The sequence below is a fragment of the Salmo salar genome, chromosome ssa20 (assembly GCF_905237065.1).
Source record: "Salmo salar chromosome ssa20, Ssal_v3.1, whole genome shotgun sequence".
NCBI classification, from domain to species: domain Eukaryota; kingdom Metazoa; phylum Chordata; class Actinopteri; order Salmoniformes; family Salmonidae; genus Salmo; species Salmo salar.
Genome location: NC_059461.1, coordinates 20300927 through 20319580, shown reverse-complemented (window position 1 = coordinate 20319580; position 18654 = coordinate 20300927). Strand labels below are relative to the sequence as shown.

Below are 18654 nucleotides of genomic sequence, written 5' to 3'. Positions count from 1 at the left end.
CCTGTAGGCTCTCTAGTCTCACCTCAGCCTTTAGGCTCACTAGTCTCGCCTCAGCCTGTAGGCTCTCTGGTCTTGCCTCAGCCGGTAACCCCTGTAGGCTCTCTAGTCTCACCTCAGCCTTTAGGCTCACTAGTCTCACCTCAGCCTGTAGGCTCACTAGTCTCGCCTCAGCCTGTAGGCTCTCTGGTCTCGCCTCAGCCGGTAACCCCTGTAGGCTCTCTAGTCTCACCTCAGCCTTTAGGCTCACTAGTCTCACCTCAGCCTGTAGGCTCACGAGTCTCACCTCAGCCTGTAGGCTCACTAGTCTCACCTCAGCCTGTAGGCTCTCTGGTCTCGCCTCAGCCGGTAACCCCTGTAGGCTCTCTAGTCTCACCTCAGCCTTTAGGCTCACTAGTCTCACCTCAGCCTGTAGGCTCACTAGTCTCGCCTCAGCCTGTAGGCTCTCTGGTCTCGCCTCAGCCGGTAACCCCTGTAGGCTCTCTAGTCTCACCTCAGCCTTTAGGCTCACTAGTCTCACCTCAGCCTGTAGGCTCACGAGTCTCACCTCAGCCTGTAGGCTCACTAGTCTCACCTCAGCCTGTAGGCTCACGAGTCTCACCTCAGCCTGTAGGCTCACTAGTCTCACCTCAGCCTGTAGGCTCTCTGGTCTCGCCTCAGCCGGTAACCCCTGTAGGCTCTCTAGTCTCACCTCAGCCTTTAGGCTCACTAGTTTCACCTCAGCCTGTAGGCTCACTAGTCTCGCCTCAGCCTGTAGGCTCTCTGGTCTCGCCTCAGCCGGTAACCCCTGTAGGTTCTCTAGTCTCACCTCAGCCTTTAGGCTCACTAGTCTCACCTCAGCCTGTAGGCTCACTAGTCTCGCCTCAGCCTGTAGGCTCTCTAGTCTCACCTCAGCCTTTAGGCTCACTAGTCTCACCTCAGCCTGTAGGCTCACGAGTCTCACCTCAGCCTGTAGGCTCACTAGTCTCACCTCAGCCTGTAGGCTCTCTAGTCGTGTCATGTGCTGGTTGGTGGAGACGCTCTTCTCTCTGAAGTCATCCCGTAACAAGTTGACCTGAGTGGACAGCTGCCTCTCCACCTCTGTAGCCTGGAGACGAAACACACCCCAGACATAGGGTGTTAGCACAAAAGACATTAAGAAATCATTGAATAACATGTTATTAAAACAATTCAACTTTATGGTGGGCATTACCAGATTACAAATAAACATCTTCTGCATATAATACAAAGTGCATAAGGGTAGTGTTGTAAAGTCCTAATTCAGAACAGTTCAGTATAATGCAGTCTGTTGTTCAGTGTAGAGCAACTCCTGTTGTTTGTTGCTGCTTTGAGTGCGTCTCTCAGCAAGGAGCCTAGTGTTCACCACAGCTATGGGAACATAACTCATCCTTCCAGCGCTTGATTCAGAGCAGCCTGACATCGCTCCTTATGCACAACAATACTGACACACTCACACACAATGAAATGTTCACAACATATTGTCCACACACACTAATGCCCCTTACATAGTTCACATTGCGCAATTTATACATTTTTATTTAATTTAACATTTATTTAACTAGGCAAGTCAGTTAAGAACAAATTCTTATTTACAATGACAGCCTACCCCGCCCAAACCCGGACGACGCTGGGCCAATTGTGCGCCCGCCCTATGGGACTCCCAATCACGGCCGGATGCAATACAGCCTGGATACGGACCAGGGACTGTAGTGATGCCTCTAGACCGCTGCGCCACCGGGAGCCCATGATGAGACACGTTCTGAGTGAGTAACCAACATTGTAAATGCTTCAAGTGCTATTTGATTTGACACAATGTTACCTCTGAGTCACCAGTGTTCCCGGAACTGGTACATTCAGCTGCACAGTATAACTGTTCCTGTGAAAGCACAGGTTTGATTAACTCTTGGCCTTTAGAATCTGGAATGTTTCATTTGGAGCTGGGCCCCTCCTTCTGAGTGCAGCAGAGTGCAGGAGAAGCCCCTTCCCTGGCTGAGATCATTGGACTGTTCTGATCACCCCACTGCCTACCGGCCAAGTGCAGATCGTAAAGTCAGACCGACAGAACTTCATTAGCATAAGTGAGGCTGCACTCAGGAAGCCCAGACTCTGATTGTCATCATCCCTGCCATGGTAATGGACGGTGGAATCCGGGATACCACTCACTCACTCACTCCTCTCCAGCCTCTGCACTGACAAATATAAATGCCATATAACAAAGCAATCATTGATTTATTCACTGGAGACAAATTCAACTTAACAGATCTTACTGAGAATATAGAGATATGATAAACTGCCTGTACACACTGTACGATGCGTTTACACAATTCTCTGACTACAGTATTTCACTCCATCATGGCACTTCAGTATCTAGAATCTAATAGATCTGTGTCCTCATTAGAGATTCTAGAGAACACTCGTCCAACAGGTTGATTCCTGTCCACAATCAAAGGTCAGGTGTATACTACCTCTGACAAATAAGAACCAGGTTGAATCAAATCTCTACATGGGTTTGCTACAAAGATAATATCCGTGGCAGGATTTTCGATATGTTTGCCTCTAGGACCTAGGTAGCAGTGTGATGTTTATAGGTTATTTCAGTCAGTGGTTGCAGTGTTGGCCACAGTGGTGACCGGTGAGGCCTTGGTGAGTACTGACTGCATGAGACAGGTCAGAAGAAGGCTACAGCCACTCTCTAATGCCATGTCCGTGTTTTAGACAGAGTCCTAAACAGTGTTATCTTTTCTACTAAGTCTACTGTAAGTGAATTGAAGATTTAGGTGAGAGGGTAATGTTTTCTCCATTGGACAGCTGTTCGAGGTCTGTAAACCAGCATGGCGCAGTGTTTTTTGGAACGCTTTTAAAGGTGAGGAGAGATGTCCACTCTGTAATGTCTGCTGTAAAAAATGGGCGACTTCCATTCACACTTGATGCACTTGTGTCCTTAAATAACTCAGAGAGGGGTTGTATTATTTACATATTTTGTCTGGGTAACCAAGGGCAGAACAATCTGTAAACTAGACACTTTCAGTTGTACCATACCACTGCTCCAACACAGGAAGAGTTTGGTCCGTGCACTGTGCTTACAACAAGAAGGGAAAAAAATGTTGTGGCTCTTTCACAAGTATTGAATCACTTCCACATCCAAGTCCATGTACCCCTTTTTCATAATGGCACCTTGTTGTCCCCAGTGATGCATGGGATGAATGATATATAGCCTACACTAAATGCAGAATCATATTTACTTTGATGCATTTATAGACATTCAGACATAGTGTACAAGACACCAGCTCTACTCTGCCATTCGGAATGTGCTTCACATTCTCCTAACCAGGCCAGGATGATGCATACAGCTCTTCTTCTCTGACCTGACTGATGTATCTCTCCTCAGTGGATGTCTATACAGAGCCCAGTCACAGTGGGAACGTGACATTTGACCCAGTATCACACTGCGCCTGGCAGATTGAGATCACAGGAGAAACAGGATATTTCACCGTGGTTTGCCAGATTTACTGATATTTCCCTTAATCTGAGCGTCAAATCCTCAGATCCCAGATCAAGCATTATCAGTACATGGGGGGAAAACGGACTATTGCAACAGAATCCAGGCCAACAAACTAAGGCTCAATCAACTGAGAGACAAGCGTAACGCTCATTCTTCCTCCAGAGTCCGGACACAAAGGTAACGTGTGCCAAGTCATTCTGTTTCAAAGGGAGAATAACAAGATTCTCAAAACTTTTTCATTTACACTAGTCTTTGATAGGAAACATATCTTTGCTACATACATACCTAATCCATAGCGTATGTATAATACAAGAACATAACAGATTTTCTGAGGTTTCCGGTCTAATGTTCTTGCCTATGGGTGTGAAACTGAGAGGGGGTAGGGCACTTGTATCCTCTTATTTTTTAACTTAGCTAATTAAGTCAGGGATTTCCAATGGCTTATCTGTTCCCTCTTTCTCTCTCTGCCCTCTCCTCAGGAAGCAGAACATACTGTACAGGTCAAGCTACAGTATACACATATGGTTGAAGATGACTCACAAGTCAATGTGTGTACATGTCAGGGGGTCTGTGTTGCAACCTGACATTGGGTTGGCTGTACAGCACACAGTGATGCAGAGCACATTTCCATGGCAACACATGGAATCTCACATGTGACACCCGGGTTGTCATAGCAACCAGAGAGAGCGAGAAATGACTGGTGGAGCTGTGTGACTTGGTGGCCATATTTCTGGCATTTTCCTTAGTCATAGCAGTGTACTCTAGTGTATGGACCCACACTCTTAGAAGTAAAGGAGCCTGGAAGAATCTTTTGGGGTTCTAAAAATTGTCACACAGGGGAAACCTCTAGTTCCAAAAGGTTCCTTAAGGAACCCCTCTGAAATGAGTCTTCGAGAAACCCCTGTGTAAAGGTTCAAACAGGAACCTTTTTGTGATGGGAGGGGTTGAACTTTGAACCTTTTTAATAATATATTGTAGAGGAGGCAGCCTATCAGAAGAGTGGAGGCGTGGCTTCCACCCATTAGAGTAAACGTCCTTCCTGTTCATCCTGTTGAGTTTATTCACTGCAAATTTCAATTGCCCTTGAATGTGTGTGCATATTACATATTCTAATGTAATATTCATACATCTATGCTCGCTTCGAGGCAAGCAACACTGAAGCATGCATGAGAGCATCAGCTGTTCCGGACGACTGTGTGATCACGCTCTCCGTAGCCGATGTGAGTAAGACCTTTAAACAGGTCAACATTCACAAGGCAGGGCCAGACGGATTACCAGGACGTGTACTCCGAGCATGCACTGACCAACTGGCAAGTGTCTTCACTGACATTTTCAACCTGTCCCTGACTGAGTCTGTAATACCAATATGTTTCAAGCAGACCACCATAGTCCCTGTGCCCAAGAACACTAAGGTAGCCTGCCTAAATGACTACCGACTCGTAGCACTCACGTCTGTAGCCATGAAGTGCTTTGAAAAGCTGGTCATGGCGCACATCAACACCATTATCCCAGAAACCCTAGACCCACTCCAATTTGCATACCGTCCCAACAGATCCACAGATGATGCAATCTCTATTGCACTCCACACTGCCCTTTCCCACCTGGACAAAAGGAACACCTATGTGAGAATGCTATTCATTGACTACAGCTCAGTGTTCAACACCATAGTGCCCTCAAAGCTCCCCACTAAGCTAAAGACCCTGGGACTAAACACCTCCCTGCAACTGGATCCTGGACTTCCTGACGGGCCGCCCCCAGGTGGTGAGGGTAGGTAACAAGGAACCCCTGAACATAACATACTGTACAGGTCAAGCTACAGTATACACGTATGGTTGAAGATGACTCACAAGTCAATGTGTGTACATGTCAGGGGGTCTGTGTAGCAACCTGACATTGGGTTGGCTGTACAGCACAGCCAAACCCTCCTGCACCCCCCTCCTGTATTCACTCATGACTGCATGGCCAGGCAAGACTCCAACACCATCATTAAGTTTGCCGACGACACAATACTGGTAGGCCTGATCACAGACAACGATGAGACAGCCTATTGGAAGGAGGTCAGAGACCCGGCCGGGTGGTGCCAGGATAACAACCTCTCCCTCAAAGTGATCAAGACAAAGGAGATAATTGTGGACTACAGGAAAAGGATGGCCGAGCACGCCCCCATTCTCATCGACGGGGCTGTAGTGGAGCAGGTTGAGAGCTTCAAGTTTCTTGGTGTCCACATCACCAACAAACTATCATGGTCCAAACACACCAAGACAGTCGTGTAGAGGGCATGGCAAAGCCTATTCCCCCTCAGGAGACTGAAAAGATTTGGCATGGGTCCTCAGATCCTCAACAAGTTCTACAGCTGCACCATCGAGAGCATCCTGACTGGTAGCATCACTGCCTGGTATGACAACTGGTCGGCCTCTGACCGCAAGGTACTACAGAGGGTAGTGCGTACGGCCTACTACATCACTGGGGCCAAGCTTCCTGCCGTCCAGGACCTCTATACCAGGCGGTGTCAGAGGAAGGCCCTAAAGGAGTCAAAGACTCCAGCCACCCAAGTCATAGACTGTTCTCTCTGCTACTGCACGGCAATCAGTACCGGAGCGCCAAGTCTAGGTCCAAAAGGTTTCTTAGTAGCTTCTACCACCAAGCCATAAGACTCCTGAACAGCTAATGAAATGGCTACCCAGACTATTTATATTGTCCCCTCCTTTTTACGCTGCTGCTACTCTCTGTTTATTATCTATGAATAGTCACTTTAACACTACCTACATGTACATATTACCTCAACTAACCTGTGCCCCCGCACATTGACTCTGTACCGGTACAGCCTGTATATAGCCTCACTACTGTTATTTTACTGCTGCTCTTTAATTATTTGTTATTTTTATTTATCTATTTTTTTATTTAACACTTATTTTTCTTAAAACTGCATTGTTGGTTAAGGGCTTGTAAGTAAGCATTTCACTGTCAGGTCTACACCTCTATTCGGTGCGTGTTACAAATAAAATTTGATTCGATATTAACATGATTGCACATAGTAATAAAGTGGTAACTATTCCAATTTTGGGATTTGCATAGGCTCAAGGAACTCATACACCTATGAAAGCCACATTAAAGCTACAAAACTGTCAGTGTTCAACCTTAACATGTGATGACAATAAAACAGAACAGATTAACAGGAATGACACTTACTCCCACTGGGTGGCCTAAACATATCTATCTGAAGGGGTTCCTTAAGGATCTCCAAGGTTTCTCGAGTCACCACTGTCATAACTCTCCTATGACGATCTGAAGGATCATGTTACAGTGGGTCCGCTCTACAGCGTGCTCTCTCTCGTAGAGGGGGAGAGCGGGAAGTCGGCTGTTTTATGGCGGTCATAAAATACGCTGCCAATGTGCTCTGTAGTGTTCGAGATTGGAATGTAAACTGTGGAACACAGAGAGACCCTTGGACATCAAAAGTTTGAATAATTAAACAATATTTCTATTTTTGAGAATGTGGGAGTGGTCCGTGGACACTTAAGGGACAGTCATGACGAGTGTGTTTCATTTGGTGATCTCATGAAGGACAGGAAACACTCATTACTGTGTCTTTGGTTGTGTACACTTCTTAATTATGGGGTTTACATCTAAATATTGTGAAACGTATGTGATTAAACATAAAGCTATTTGTGAAAAGATGTAATGTGATGTTAACCTTCTAAATGACAAAATATGGGTTTTCATATCAAGTTAACCAAATCAGTGGCCACGCCCACGTGCGTATAGACATTACGCAGGCGTCATGGACCGCCCCTTTCTCAGAAGTGTATAAAACCCACTCCTGACCAAATGTACATTAGACTAGGAAACACGCAGCTGACGCTACATGTCAAATGGTTAAGAACTGCAACTCTATAGGCCATCAGACTAGAAAACATGCAGCTGACGCTACATGTCAAATGGTTAAGAACTGCAACTCTATAGGCCATCAGACTAGAAAACATGCAGCTGACGCTACATGTCAAATGGTTAAGAACTACAACTCTATCGGCAACGAAGACCATACAACGTGGAGCTTTGGCTACACGGCTGGAAATGGTTAAACTCTGAGACTATCGATCACTACAGAATAAGAGCAAATCCTAGATGTAGAATTACTAGTCTACAGCTGGAAATTTCGTAAGTCTAGTACGAGAATACCGACAACTGCAGAAGTATCTATTCTATGCAACGACCATCTGTACGCCTGACGTATCCATTACAACAGACACTATCCAGAGCCGCTGAGAAAGCTACAACCACGAAAGACATTGTGACTTCTGGGGAAGTTAACCAGAGACTCTCTGATGAACTGACTCTCCAGCAGACTTAACGGCGATTCCAACAGAGAAGACAACCATGACATACGGGTGTAAATATATACATTGTAATTATTTTTGAATGAGCGGCCGATCATGTGCAAAGGATTAGCATTTCAATTAATATAATTATGAATTGTGTGTAGTGAATCCATTTGGTCTCACCCGCTCTTTATCTGTCCCCACCCCTTTCCATTGTCTACCAAGCCGTCATACCGGTTTAGTCGACTAGGGACTTATCAATGCATTGTGTTAGTAACCAATGACCATATTGTTCATTTATGTATTTCTGTGATTTGTTTAGTTAGTTAGTAAATAAATAATTAAGCCAATTTGTATATCGCTGATTCATTATGGAGGCTAGGGTTCGTGCAGATATCCAAGGGTTTGCGATGTTCACTAATGAGAACTGATGAGGTAATAACAATACATTAATACAAGACTGTACTCAATAAGATTTGAAAATATCTGAAGAGTTGATTCGGGAAATAGAGTCGCTATAAACATTTTCCCGTGGTGCCCTAACTTCCTAGTTAATTAAAGTTTATACGATTAGTTTAATCACATAATAATAATTATACATAGAGAATTGATTTGATAAAATAACAGTCTTTCCATTTAATGATAGTCACAGACACGACACCACAAATTCTAAGAGTGTAGATGATGAAATCCACTAAAACATGTCATCAGTCAGTCTTCCAGTTTGACATTAACAATGATCACTGTCTGTGAAGCTCTATTGTCAGAATCCCTGATGGCTACAGACAGAGTATGGGAGCAGCAGCACGTGTTTCTGATCCTCATCACAACTGATGGCCTGGAGACGCGTGTGTTGTATACAGGTGGTTATTAGAACAGAGACCTGTGACAGGAACGATGCAGAACAGAGCCATGGCCCTTGGTAATACAGTCAGCTCATTACAGTTAGTTTTTTGTTGTTGATGTAGACTGCAAGAAGCCCAAACATATATAATTTTTGACTAAAACAATCATTTCAAACCTTGCTTACATTTGTATACAGAGCCATAGCTGAACAGAACTCTTTACCAATCCATATATCTCAGGAAAAAAAGGAAATCCATCCCAAATAAAGGAACATCTAATGTGATAGACCAAATGACTGGACAGGAAATAGAAAGCATTAACTGAATGTTAAGTGTGTTTCCTGTCAGGTATTTTAATTGTCTGTATGGTCTACTTGTTGAATGTTTGTGAAGTCTTGATTTGTAATGTCTTATTAATTGGTGTTGGACCCCAGGAAGATTAGCTAGCGTTACGGCGTTAGCTAGTGGGGATCCTAATAAAAATTACAAATACGATCACATACACAGGTAACTGCCAACATCATGGAAACAGTTGAGTAAATGAGGGGTACAAAGTATATTTAAAGCAGGTGTTGTTTCCACACAAGTGTGTTTCCTAAGTTTATTAAGAAATGAACATCCCAGCATCCTTAGAGCATGTATAAAAATGCTGGGCAGGCCATTATTTTGGCTTCCATGGCTGTGCCCCCATAGGATGACAATTCCCCCATCCGCAGGGCACGAATGGTCACCGAATGGCTTGATGTGTATGAAAACTATGGAAACCATATGCCCGTCTCAGTCACCAGATCTCAACCCAATTGAACACTAATGGGAGATTCTGGAGCGGTGCCAGAAACAGCATTTTCAACCACCACTAACAAAACACCAAATTATGGAATTTCTCATGGAAGAATGATGCCACATCCCTCCAGAAGAGTTTCAGAATCTTTGCCAAGGTGCATTGAAGCTGTTCTGGCACATGGTGGCCCAATGCCCTATTAAGACACTTTGTGATGGTATTTCCTTTATTTTGCCAGTTACCTGAATCTCTCTACTACACGTGAGAATACTTTGGAACAGATTCTCAAAATTAAAATCACTGATTTGCTGGTGTTTTTACAGTCTTATGTCCAACAATAAAATCAAATACATTTGGCCTGCCAGTTGAGGAACCCTGCCCTAGATGATTTGCCATGCTCACACCCCAGCCCAGCCTACCAGACACCACTGGGTTTACTGTAGGTGTTTTTTCTTTACGTCTGTATGAGTAATACACTGAGTGTGTCTGTGTCTCTACGTGGCTGTGTTCTGTGGGTGATGAATACGGTGCATTCGGAAAGTATCCATACCGCTTGACCTTTTCCACATTTTGTTACATTACAGCCTAATTCTAAAAAGGATTCAATCTTTTTTTTTGCTAATCAATCTACACACAATACCCCACAATTTATATTTATATAATATATATTTTAAAAAATCGACTGAAATATCACATTTACATACAGTACCAGTCAAAAGTTTGTACAACTACTTTTTCTTTATTTTTACTATTTTCTACATTGTAGAATAATAGTGAAGACATCAAAACTATGAAATAACTCATATGGAACCATGTAGTAACCAAAAAAAGTGTTAAACAAACAGATTCTTCTAAGTAGCCACCCTTTCCCTTGATGACAGCTTTGCACACTCTTGGCATTCTCTCAACCAGCTTCACCTGAAATGCTTTTCCAACAGTTTTGAAGGAGTTCCCACATATGCTGAGCACTTGGTGGCTGCTTTTCCTTCACTCTGCGGTCCAACTCATCCCAACCCATCTCAATTGGGTTGAGGTCGGGTGATTGTGGAGGCCAGGTCATCTGAGGCAGCACTCCATCACTTTCCTTCTTGGTCAAATAGCCCTTACACAGCCTAGAGGTGTGTTGGGTCATTGTCCTGTTGAAAAACAAATGATAGTCCCACTAAGCACAAACCAGATGGGATGGCGCATTGCTGCAAAATGCTGTGGTAGCCATGCTGGTTAAGTGTGCCTTGAATTCCAAATAAATCACTAACAGCAAAGCACCCCCACACCATTACACCTCCTCCTCCATGCTTCACGGTGGGAACCACACATGTGGAGATCATCCATTTACCTTCTCTGCGTCTCACAAAGCCACGGCGGTTGGAACCAAAAATCACAAATTTTGACTCATCAGACCAAAGGACAGATTTCCACCTGTCTAATGTCCATTGCTCGTGTTTCTTGGATCAAGCAAATCTCTTCTTATTATTGCTGTCCTTTAGTAGTGGTTTCTTTGCAGCAATTCGAACATGAAGGCCTGCTTTCACACAGTCTCCTTTGAACAGTTGATGTTGAGGTGTGTCTGTTACTTGAACTCTGTAAACATTTATTTGGGGTGAAATTTCTGAGGCTGGTAACTATAATTAACTTATCCTCTGCAGCATATGTAACTCTAGGTCTTCCTTTCCTGTGGCGGTCCTCATAAGAGCCAGTTCAATCACAGCTCATGATGGTTTTTGCGATTGCACTTGAAGAAACATTCAAAGTTCTTGAAATGTTCTGGATTGACTGACCTTCATGTCTTAAAGTAATGATGGACTGTCGTTTCTCTTTGCTTATTTAAACTGTTCTTGCCATAATATGGACTTGGTCTTTTACCAAATAGGGCTATCTTCTGTATACCACCCCTACCTTGTCACAACACAACTGATTGGCTCAAACGCATTAAATAGGAAAGAAATTCCACAAATTAACTTTTAACAAGGAACACTTGTTAATTTAAATGCATTCCAGGTGGCTATCTCATGAAGCTGGTTGAGAGAATACAATGAGTGTGCAAAGCTGAAATCAAAGCAAAGGGTGGCTGCTTTGAAGAATCTCAAATATAAAATATATTTTGATTTGTTTAACACTTTTTTGGTTACTACATGATTCCATATGTGTTATTTCATAGTTGTGATGTTTTCACTACTACTCTACAATGTAGAAAATTGTAAAAATAAAGAAACTTCTCACTGGTACTGTAAGTATTCAGACCCTTTACTCAGTACTTTGTTAAAGCACCTTTGGAAGTGATTACAGCCTTGATTCTTCTTGGGTATGACACTACAAACTTGGCACATCTGCATTTGGAGAGTTTCTCACATTCTTCTCTGGAGATCCTCTCAAGCTCTGTCAGGTTGGATGGGGAGTGTTGCTGCATAGCTATTTTCAGGTCACTCCAGAGATGTTCAATAGGTTTCAAGTCTGGGCTCTGGCTGGACCACTCAAGGACATTCAGAGACTTGTCCCGAAGCCACTCCTGTGTTGTCTTGGCTGTGTGCTTAGGGTCGTTGTCCTGTTGAAGGTGAACCTTCGCACCAGTCTGAGGTCCTGAGCGCTCTGGAGCAGGTTTTCATCAAGGATCTCTCTATACTTTTCTCCGTTCATCTTTCCCTCGACCCTGACTTGTCTCCTAGTCCCTGCCGGTGAAAACATCCCCACAGCATGATGCTGCCACCACCATGCTTCACCGTAGGGATGGTGCCAGGTTTCCTCCAGACGTGACGCTTGACATTCAGGCCAAAGAGTTTAATCTTGGTTTCATCAGACCAGAGAATCTTCATCAGACCAGAGTCTTTAGGTGCCTTTTGGCAAACTCTAAGCGGGCTGTCATGTGCCTTTTACTGAGCGGTGGCTTCCATCTGGCAACTCTACCATAAAGGCCTGATTGGTGGAGTGCTGCAGAGATGGTTGTCCTTCAGGAAGGTTCTCCCATCTCCACAGAGGACCTCTGGAGCTCTGTTAGAGTGACCATCGGGTTCTTAGTCACTTCCCTGACCAAGGTGCTTCTCCCCTGATTGCTCAGTTTGGCCAGGCAGCCAGCTCTAGGAAGAGTCTTGGTGGTTCCAAACTTCTTCCATTTAAGAATGATGGAGGCCACTGTGTTCTTGGGGACCTTCAATGCTGCAGAAATGTTTCGGTACCCTTCCCCAGATCTGTGCCTCGACGCAATCCTGTCTCGGAGCTCTACAGACAATTCCTTCGACCTCAAGGCTTGGTTTTTGCTCTGACATGCACTGTCAACTGTGGGATCTTATATAAACAGATGTGTGCCTTTCCAAATCATGTCCAATCAATTTAATTTACAACAGGTGGACTCCAATTAAGTTGTAAAAACATCTCAAGGATGATCAATGTAAACAGGATGCACCTGAGCTCAATTTCAAGTCTCATAGCAAAGGGTCTGAATACTTATGTAAATAAGTTATTTCAGTTTTTTCTTTTTAATACATTTGCAAAAATTCTAAAATCCTGTTTTCGCTTTGTCATTATGGGGTATTGATTGATGAGGAACATTTTTATTTTATCAATTTTAGAATAAGGCCGTAACGTAACAAACTGTGGAAAAAGTCAAGGGGTCTGAATACTTTCCGAATGCACTGTATGTTAGTGACGTGTGTGCTCTCGTAGATTTAAGTCTAGCTCATAGAGAATGGTGTCCTAGTGTATTGGTGCCAGGTTTGCACTGTCCTTTGACATGAGGGGCAATGGCTCACACACAGACTCTTCTCCACCCAAACAAAACAGTTGAGTGACAGTTTTTTAATTAGCTGTGAGCACAGTATGGAGCAGTGTTGTTGTTCTGGCTGCTGATTTAATTCATAAGGAAAGGCTATTACACAGGATTATGACCTAATCCCTTCAATGCTGCATTTTACACACGGCGTCTTACATCACTTCCTGTGGCCAGCCCCTCCACAACAAGCTAATTTCTGCTGCATCCAATCAGAGACCTGATTCCAGCAGACAATTGGTTCCTCTCTCAAATCTGTTTTTATGAGTGCATTGTTGTTGTGAGTGTAATCTTTAAAGCTTTATTTTGAGAATGGCCCTTTGAAGAGCTGTCAACCACATGATAGGATTCTAACCATTTTATAGGCTCTCTAATGCAGCCTGCAACAGATTACCTCTTATTTCTGTCACTTACAGGGAGGGTGCTAGATTTTAGACTGGAAGACAGTGGACACACTGTGTCCGGAGTGGAGCTAAAGCTTGAGAATATATATTAAAGAATAGAACCTAAAGAACCTTGAAAATTAACGGATGGGTGTTTGTTTTGCAGTGAATATTACCAGACTAAGGTCTGTCTGTCGATAGAACTGTTAGCATCCTTATCCCTACTAATGCTACAAAGAATGTCATTACAAAGCAAAAATATCTCCTAATCCATGTCTTTGGTTAGGGCTATCCATACACACAAACCTACTTGGATCCTAATAGTAGTCCTGTCTCTGGTGGCTCTACTACTGGGGAGGTTCCCAGAGTCAGGGTGGTGTGGGTTCACTAGGAGGAGGTGTACTCAGAGCCGTGGAGTAAGCAGGCCATTGCTTAGTAACAGAGAGACTAACATGGCTGACCCCTTTCATTTTATTACACAGGAGGTCTCCCTGGAATCCGACAGCATTGAATCACGCAGGCCAGATCAATACTCTCAATTGGGGCTCATGAATACCATTAGCTCATAAAGGTCCAGAACCCCCCCCCCCTCCCCAAGCCCTACACAAGTCTCTACACCAAAAGATCTACCCAGATTTAATTTCAACCAGGGCTGCTTTTAAATCAACTGCAACTTAATTATGTTAAGTACCTAGCAGGATCCATAGCAACAGACCAGTTCAGCGACCCCTCCATGGTCAGAGACTGATGGTGGATGACAGGTAATTCACTTTAATCTGATCAGAGATGGAAATGAGAGGGAGAGCAGGTCTGTATGACACAGTGGTGCTGCTACTCTATCTGCATACAGCCAGGGCTAAAAACAGCCGTTGACAGCTAGCTAGCTCTCTCCCTGCTGGGCTGTGGAAGGAAGCAGTGACTGCCTGACTGCAGCTCACATCTATTCCCAGGACAGACAGCACCACACCACAGGCAGTGTTACCCACACCCACAACACTGTCACCGGTGTCACCTAAGCAGGCAAAACCCACCTATCTCCTGGGGCCTTTAAAATGGAGACTGGTCCTCTATCTGACTGCAGTCAACACAAAGCTTTCTCCATTTAACAACCTTAACCAACTTTCAAAGGTTTAGGTGTTCTAGCTTTTAGGTATCGATATATCCCTGCAGCACACACAGAAGCATGACACACGTGAGTGGAAAGCTAGTCTCTTTTAGTAACAGCTATGTGTATTGACGTCATGCCTATAGGGATGCCTCAGACTGGTATGAGAGGCTAGTGGCAAGATGAGCACCAGTAAAATCATTTCAAACACTCTGTTGACGTAGAGGATAATACATTCATGAAATATTGAGTGTTTTTGTCCTGAATTGAATGTCCACTGGGTGCGTAAAACCCGCAAATTCAGATAAACAAAAAGGTGTAATGGGTGCGCACTCAAAAAGATGTCGCATTAAAGCTTACTTCATAATTACATTTTTGAAAATTATTTTCACTGCATCTGGGATAGTACACGCTGAAATGCTTTATGCAATATATTTTTGAGTGCGGACCAACTACATCTATTTGTTTATCTGAAAAATAGTTTTTACCAGATGTTTTTCCAGATAGTCATGGGATTTTTGCTGTACCTCGACTCAAGTTGGTAGAAGCGCTGTGTACTCCCCTCCTGACCTAAGTTTCGTTTAGTTTTCATTGGGATTTAGGCTGTCAGGGCAATGCTTCCCTCATTAGTAAGGATTGAGTGATTTGACTGAAGGCTGTAGTAAATCCATCTTCTTAGGGGAGTCTAATCAACAGTATTACCTGCTGTTGCTCAGCTCCATCAATCCAACCGGGCCATGAATAGAGTCGAATCAATAGCCCTGTTTATACCTGCTGCTAATTATGTGTCCTTTGTCCGGAACTTGTCCACATTCGGATTGTGCCCATATATTTAGACAGGTGTAGACGATTAAAAGACACATTGTGATCTGATTGTGATCAAATTTTACAAGTGTAAACGGACAAGATCAGGACAATATCAGGATGAGGAAGGATGATAGCCCTGTTTATACCTGGTTCTAATGACAGCTTCTCCTCACACTTCCATCACTCTCTACAAAGTGGATGTGGTCCTGAATGAACCTTTACCTCCTCCAGTCTCCCAGTCACCCTGTTTCAACAGCCTGTAGTTACTTATCAATATTGACAGGGGGGTTGCATAAGGAGTATGCCGCCCCAGCCCAATCATTCTAAATTATTCAGGGTTTAAGAGGGGAACGTTCCACTTTAATTTCCATGACTTAGCATATATTGATGTGTGAGAGAGAGAGATGGAGGCATGAGATGGAGACATGGGGGAAGAGATTGAAGCAGAGTGTATGTATGTGCATGTACGCATACTATATGAGAACATAGGTGTACCCTCTCCAGAAATGAACACAGCAAACTGAGACCTCCAGTGTTGAGTCCCAGTGGTCCACAGACAGACAGACAGACAGACAGACAGACAGACAGACAGACAGACAGACAGACAGACAGACAGACAGACAGACAGACAGACAGACAGACAGACAGACAGACAGACAGACAGACAGACAGACAGACAGACAGACAGACAGACAGACAGACAGACAGACAGTTATCTCCACTCACTCGGTTGAGTTGCTCCAGCAGGCGGTGGTTTTGCTCTGACAGCTCCCTGATGGCCGTGGACTTGTCGCGGTCGGCCTCTCTCAGCTGGACCTGATGGCGCTCCAGCTCTCCCTGCAGCTGCTGGACGTCTGTCTCCAGCTCCGCCACGCGGTCCCCCCACTCCCCCTCCTTGTTCTCCAGCCGCCGCCGCAGCTCGTGCTTCTCCTGCTCTAGGTGCTGTGGGTGATGGGAGACAAGGGACAGGGTTAGAGGTGATACTGGACTGAAGGGACTAGGTTAGGCCTGAGACTAGTACTAGTCCTTGGATTTTGAAAGGATAGCACAAAGCTTCAGCTTTTTTTCTATCCATAGCTTGATAAGGCTGAGGCAGGGGGTGAGGGGATGAGGGTGGGCTTTTAATGAGAGCACAAGGGGGTTAGGGTATGGGGGGTTAGGATGGGATGGGTGGCATGGCTGGTCACAGGGCATGCTGGGTGATCAGTCCTGAACAAAGAGGCCTCATCGGGAGTAAAACACGGTTGGCAAAACGAAGTTGGTAAAAGGATAAAGAACAATATTAACTGCCCCTAAAAAGCTTTGAAATAGCTTGATGAATATTGTGCACTGGGTCATAGCATAGTACCGTGTTGTTAGAGATCAGTTTTGTGAGCAGATGTATCCTACAGTAGATACAATAGGCCATGCCCATGGGACATTTCCAGGGGATTAGACTTGTTCCAGTCCAGGCCAAGTGCAGTGGTGTGAGAGGGTTCAGATATGAAGGACAAAAGCTCTGCTGTCAGCATGAAAAATCAATCAGACATCTATGGGTTTTGAGGGCTTTAGTGACACTGCAAGATGTTGTGAACTCCTCTCTAACTGTTGCAGTGCTGTCTGTGTGAGACAGCCAAATCATTGAAATAAAAAGTCATTGTAAGAATTGAGTGACCTCAGTCTGCTTTAAGAGTACTGTTTTGCTCCCAGAATCTGATTTCATGAGAGAGGCATTAGACTGTTATGACACTGTGTGGAGATGTTTGTAGCTGTACTGTAAGTTGTAGACCGTCTGAAAACACTGTCAAGACAGTTGTTTAAAGAGTGAAGTCTGCTCAACAGCATTACCAATAATGGGGGACAGTCTTAATCAGTTCAACGTGTTTACATACACTGCTTAACTCCACATTAATTGAATAATGATGACCAAAACAACTATGAATTGAAAAACGAATCTGGCATGATGGTAGCCTACAGTATTTGTCAGTGTGTGTTTGTACTACTAGCTTCTTACCTCAAGTTTATCGTTAAGATCTTTGTTCATTTTCTCATATTGCTTAGTCAGGTCTTGGTTTCGCTCTAGCAGTGCCTTGCCGAGTTTAGCAGCTAAAACCAAGTCCTTCTCCTTTTGACGAAAGAGCAACAAAAAGTCTGTATTCTGTCCCATTACAGGCGACTCCAATTCGGATAACTCTTCCTCCTCCTCCTCCTCCTCGTCCTGCTCCCCGGTAAGCATGGCTAATTCCTCTTCCAACGCCATCCCGAGGCCTCCAGACCCGGTGTGTAGCAGCGAGTGGCCCTGAAATCCTCCCGTTTCTTGTGGGGTTTTGTTGCCCTGATCTAGCAGGTGCGCCATGCAGTCGCTGTCCAGTTCGGGTGGTGCTGAAATCGCGGCGGTAGATGTGTGCCGGTCGAGGTAGAAAGCTGACATCGCCGCCCGGCGGACAAAAATAAAAGAGATTAACCAATTGATTTATTCCGGCTGAACCCGCTCTGTAACTGGGTCGGGATGACCGGATCCTCTTTTTGTAGATAATATCTCCATAGATACGGTTCCTTGGTATCAAAATCACGGCAATTGCTAACTTGTCTGACTAATACGTCCCTCACACTCGGAAGACCAAGCTCTCCCTTTAATCCTGCAAACAGTGCCGCCTCCTATGCAGCTGAGTTGAAGACAAGCCTCTTGATGTCTGTTGCTGGCTATCTTGTATGTAAAGATTGTCGGTCCAGCGTGCTTTGTCCCCGCGTTAACCGCCTTGACGAACTCTCAACAGCGGTCGGTCTGTCCACCCCGTTGCGGCGGGGTCCCAGTACCCCATAATAGTTGGCCCCTTTACATCCGAGGCATTTTGCAGAAGCTATAAGGCCTGTGCCAGATATCCAAAATACCCACTCGAGCAGAGCACGAGCCCGATGGCGCCACCTTCTTCCCTCCCTGGAATGCGCGCCCCACGTTGCTGACGTCAACAGCAAACTATTACAAATATCCACCCATTGGCTGAGGATGATAACGCCATATTTTGTTATTTTACATACAGCATAGGAATGGGACACGTTTAATAGGCCGACAGGCATGGATTAAGCAGCTGCCTTCAATCATCCATATTCATTTAATGCTCTTTCTCTTATATACGAGATAAATGTATAAAAACAATCGTTGCTTCAAGATTTTT

At 44.5% G+C, this 18654-nt stretch overlaps 1 protein-coding gene across 4 annotated transcripts in view; it reads right to left on the bottom strand.

The window, feature by feature from the left end:
- LOC106579948 (BICD family-like cargo adapter 1) overlaps window positions 1–18421 on the bottom strand; it is a 32091-nt gene extending 13670 nt beyond the window's left edge. For all 4 annotated transcript variants that reach the window (XR_001322776.2, XM_014160374.2, XM_014160375.2 and 1 more), the window contains exons 1-3: window positions 17493–18421; window positions 16226–16441; window positions 968–1084 (exon numbers count right to left, since the gene is read on the bottom strand). Coding sequence is in view for 3 of the 4 variants with exons in the window: in XM_014160374.2 (XP_014015849.2) it covers window positions 968–1084; window positions 16226–16441; window positions 17493–17909 (750 nt within the window). In the remaining variant the exon portion in view is untranslated. The remainder of the gene's footprint in view (window positions 1–967; window positions 1085–16225; window positions 16442–17492) is intronic.
- Window positions 18422–18654: the final 233 nt, after the last annotated feature.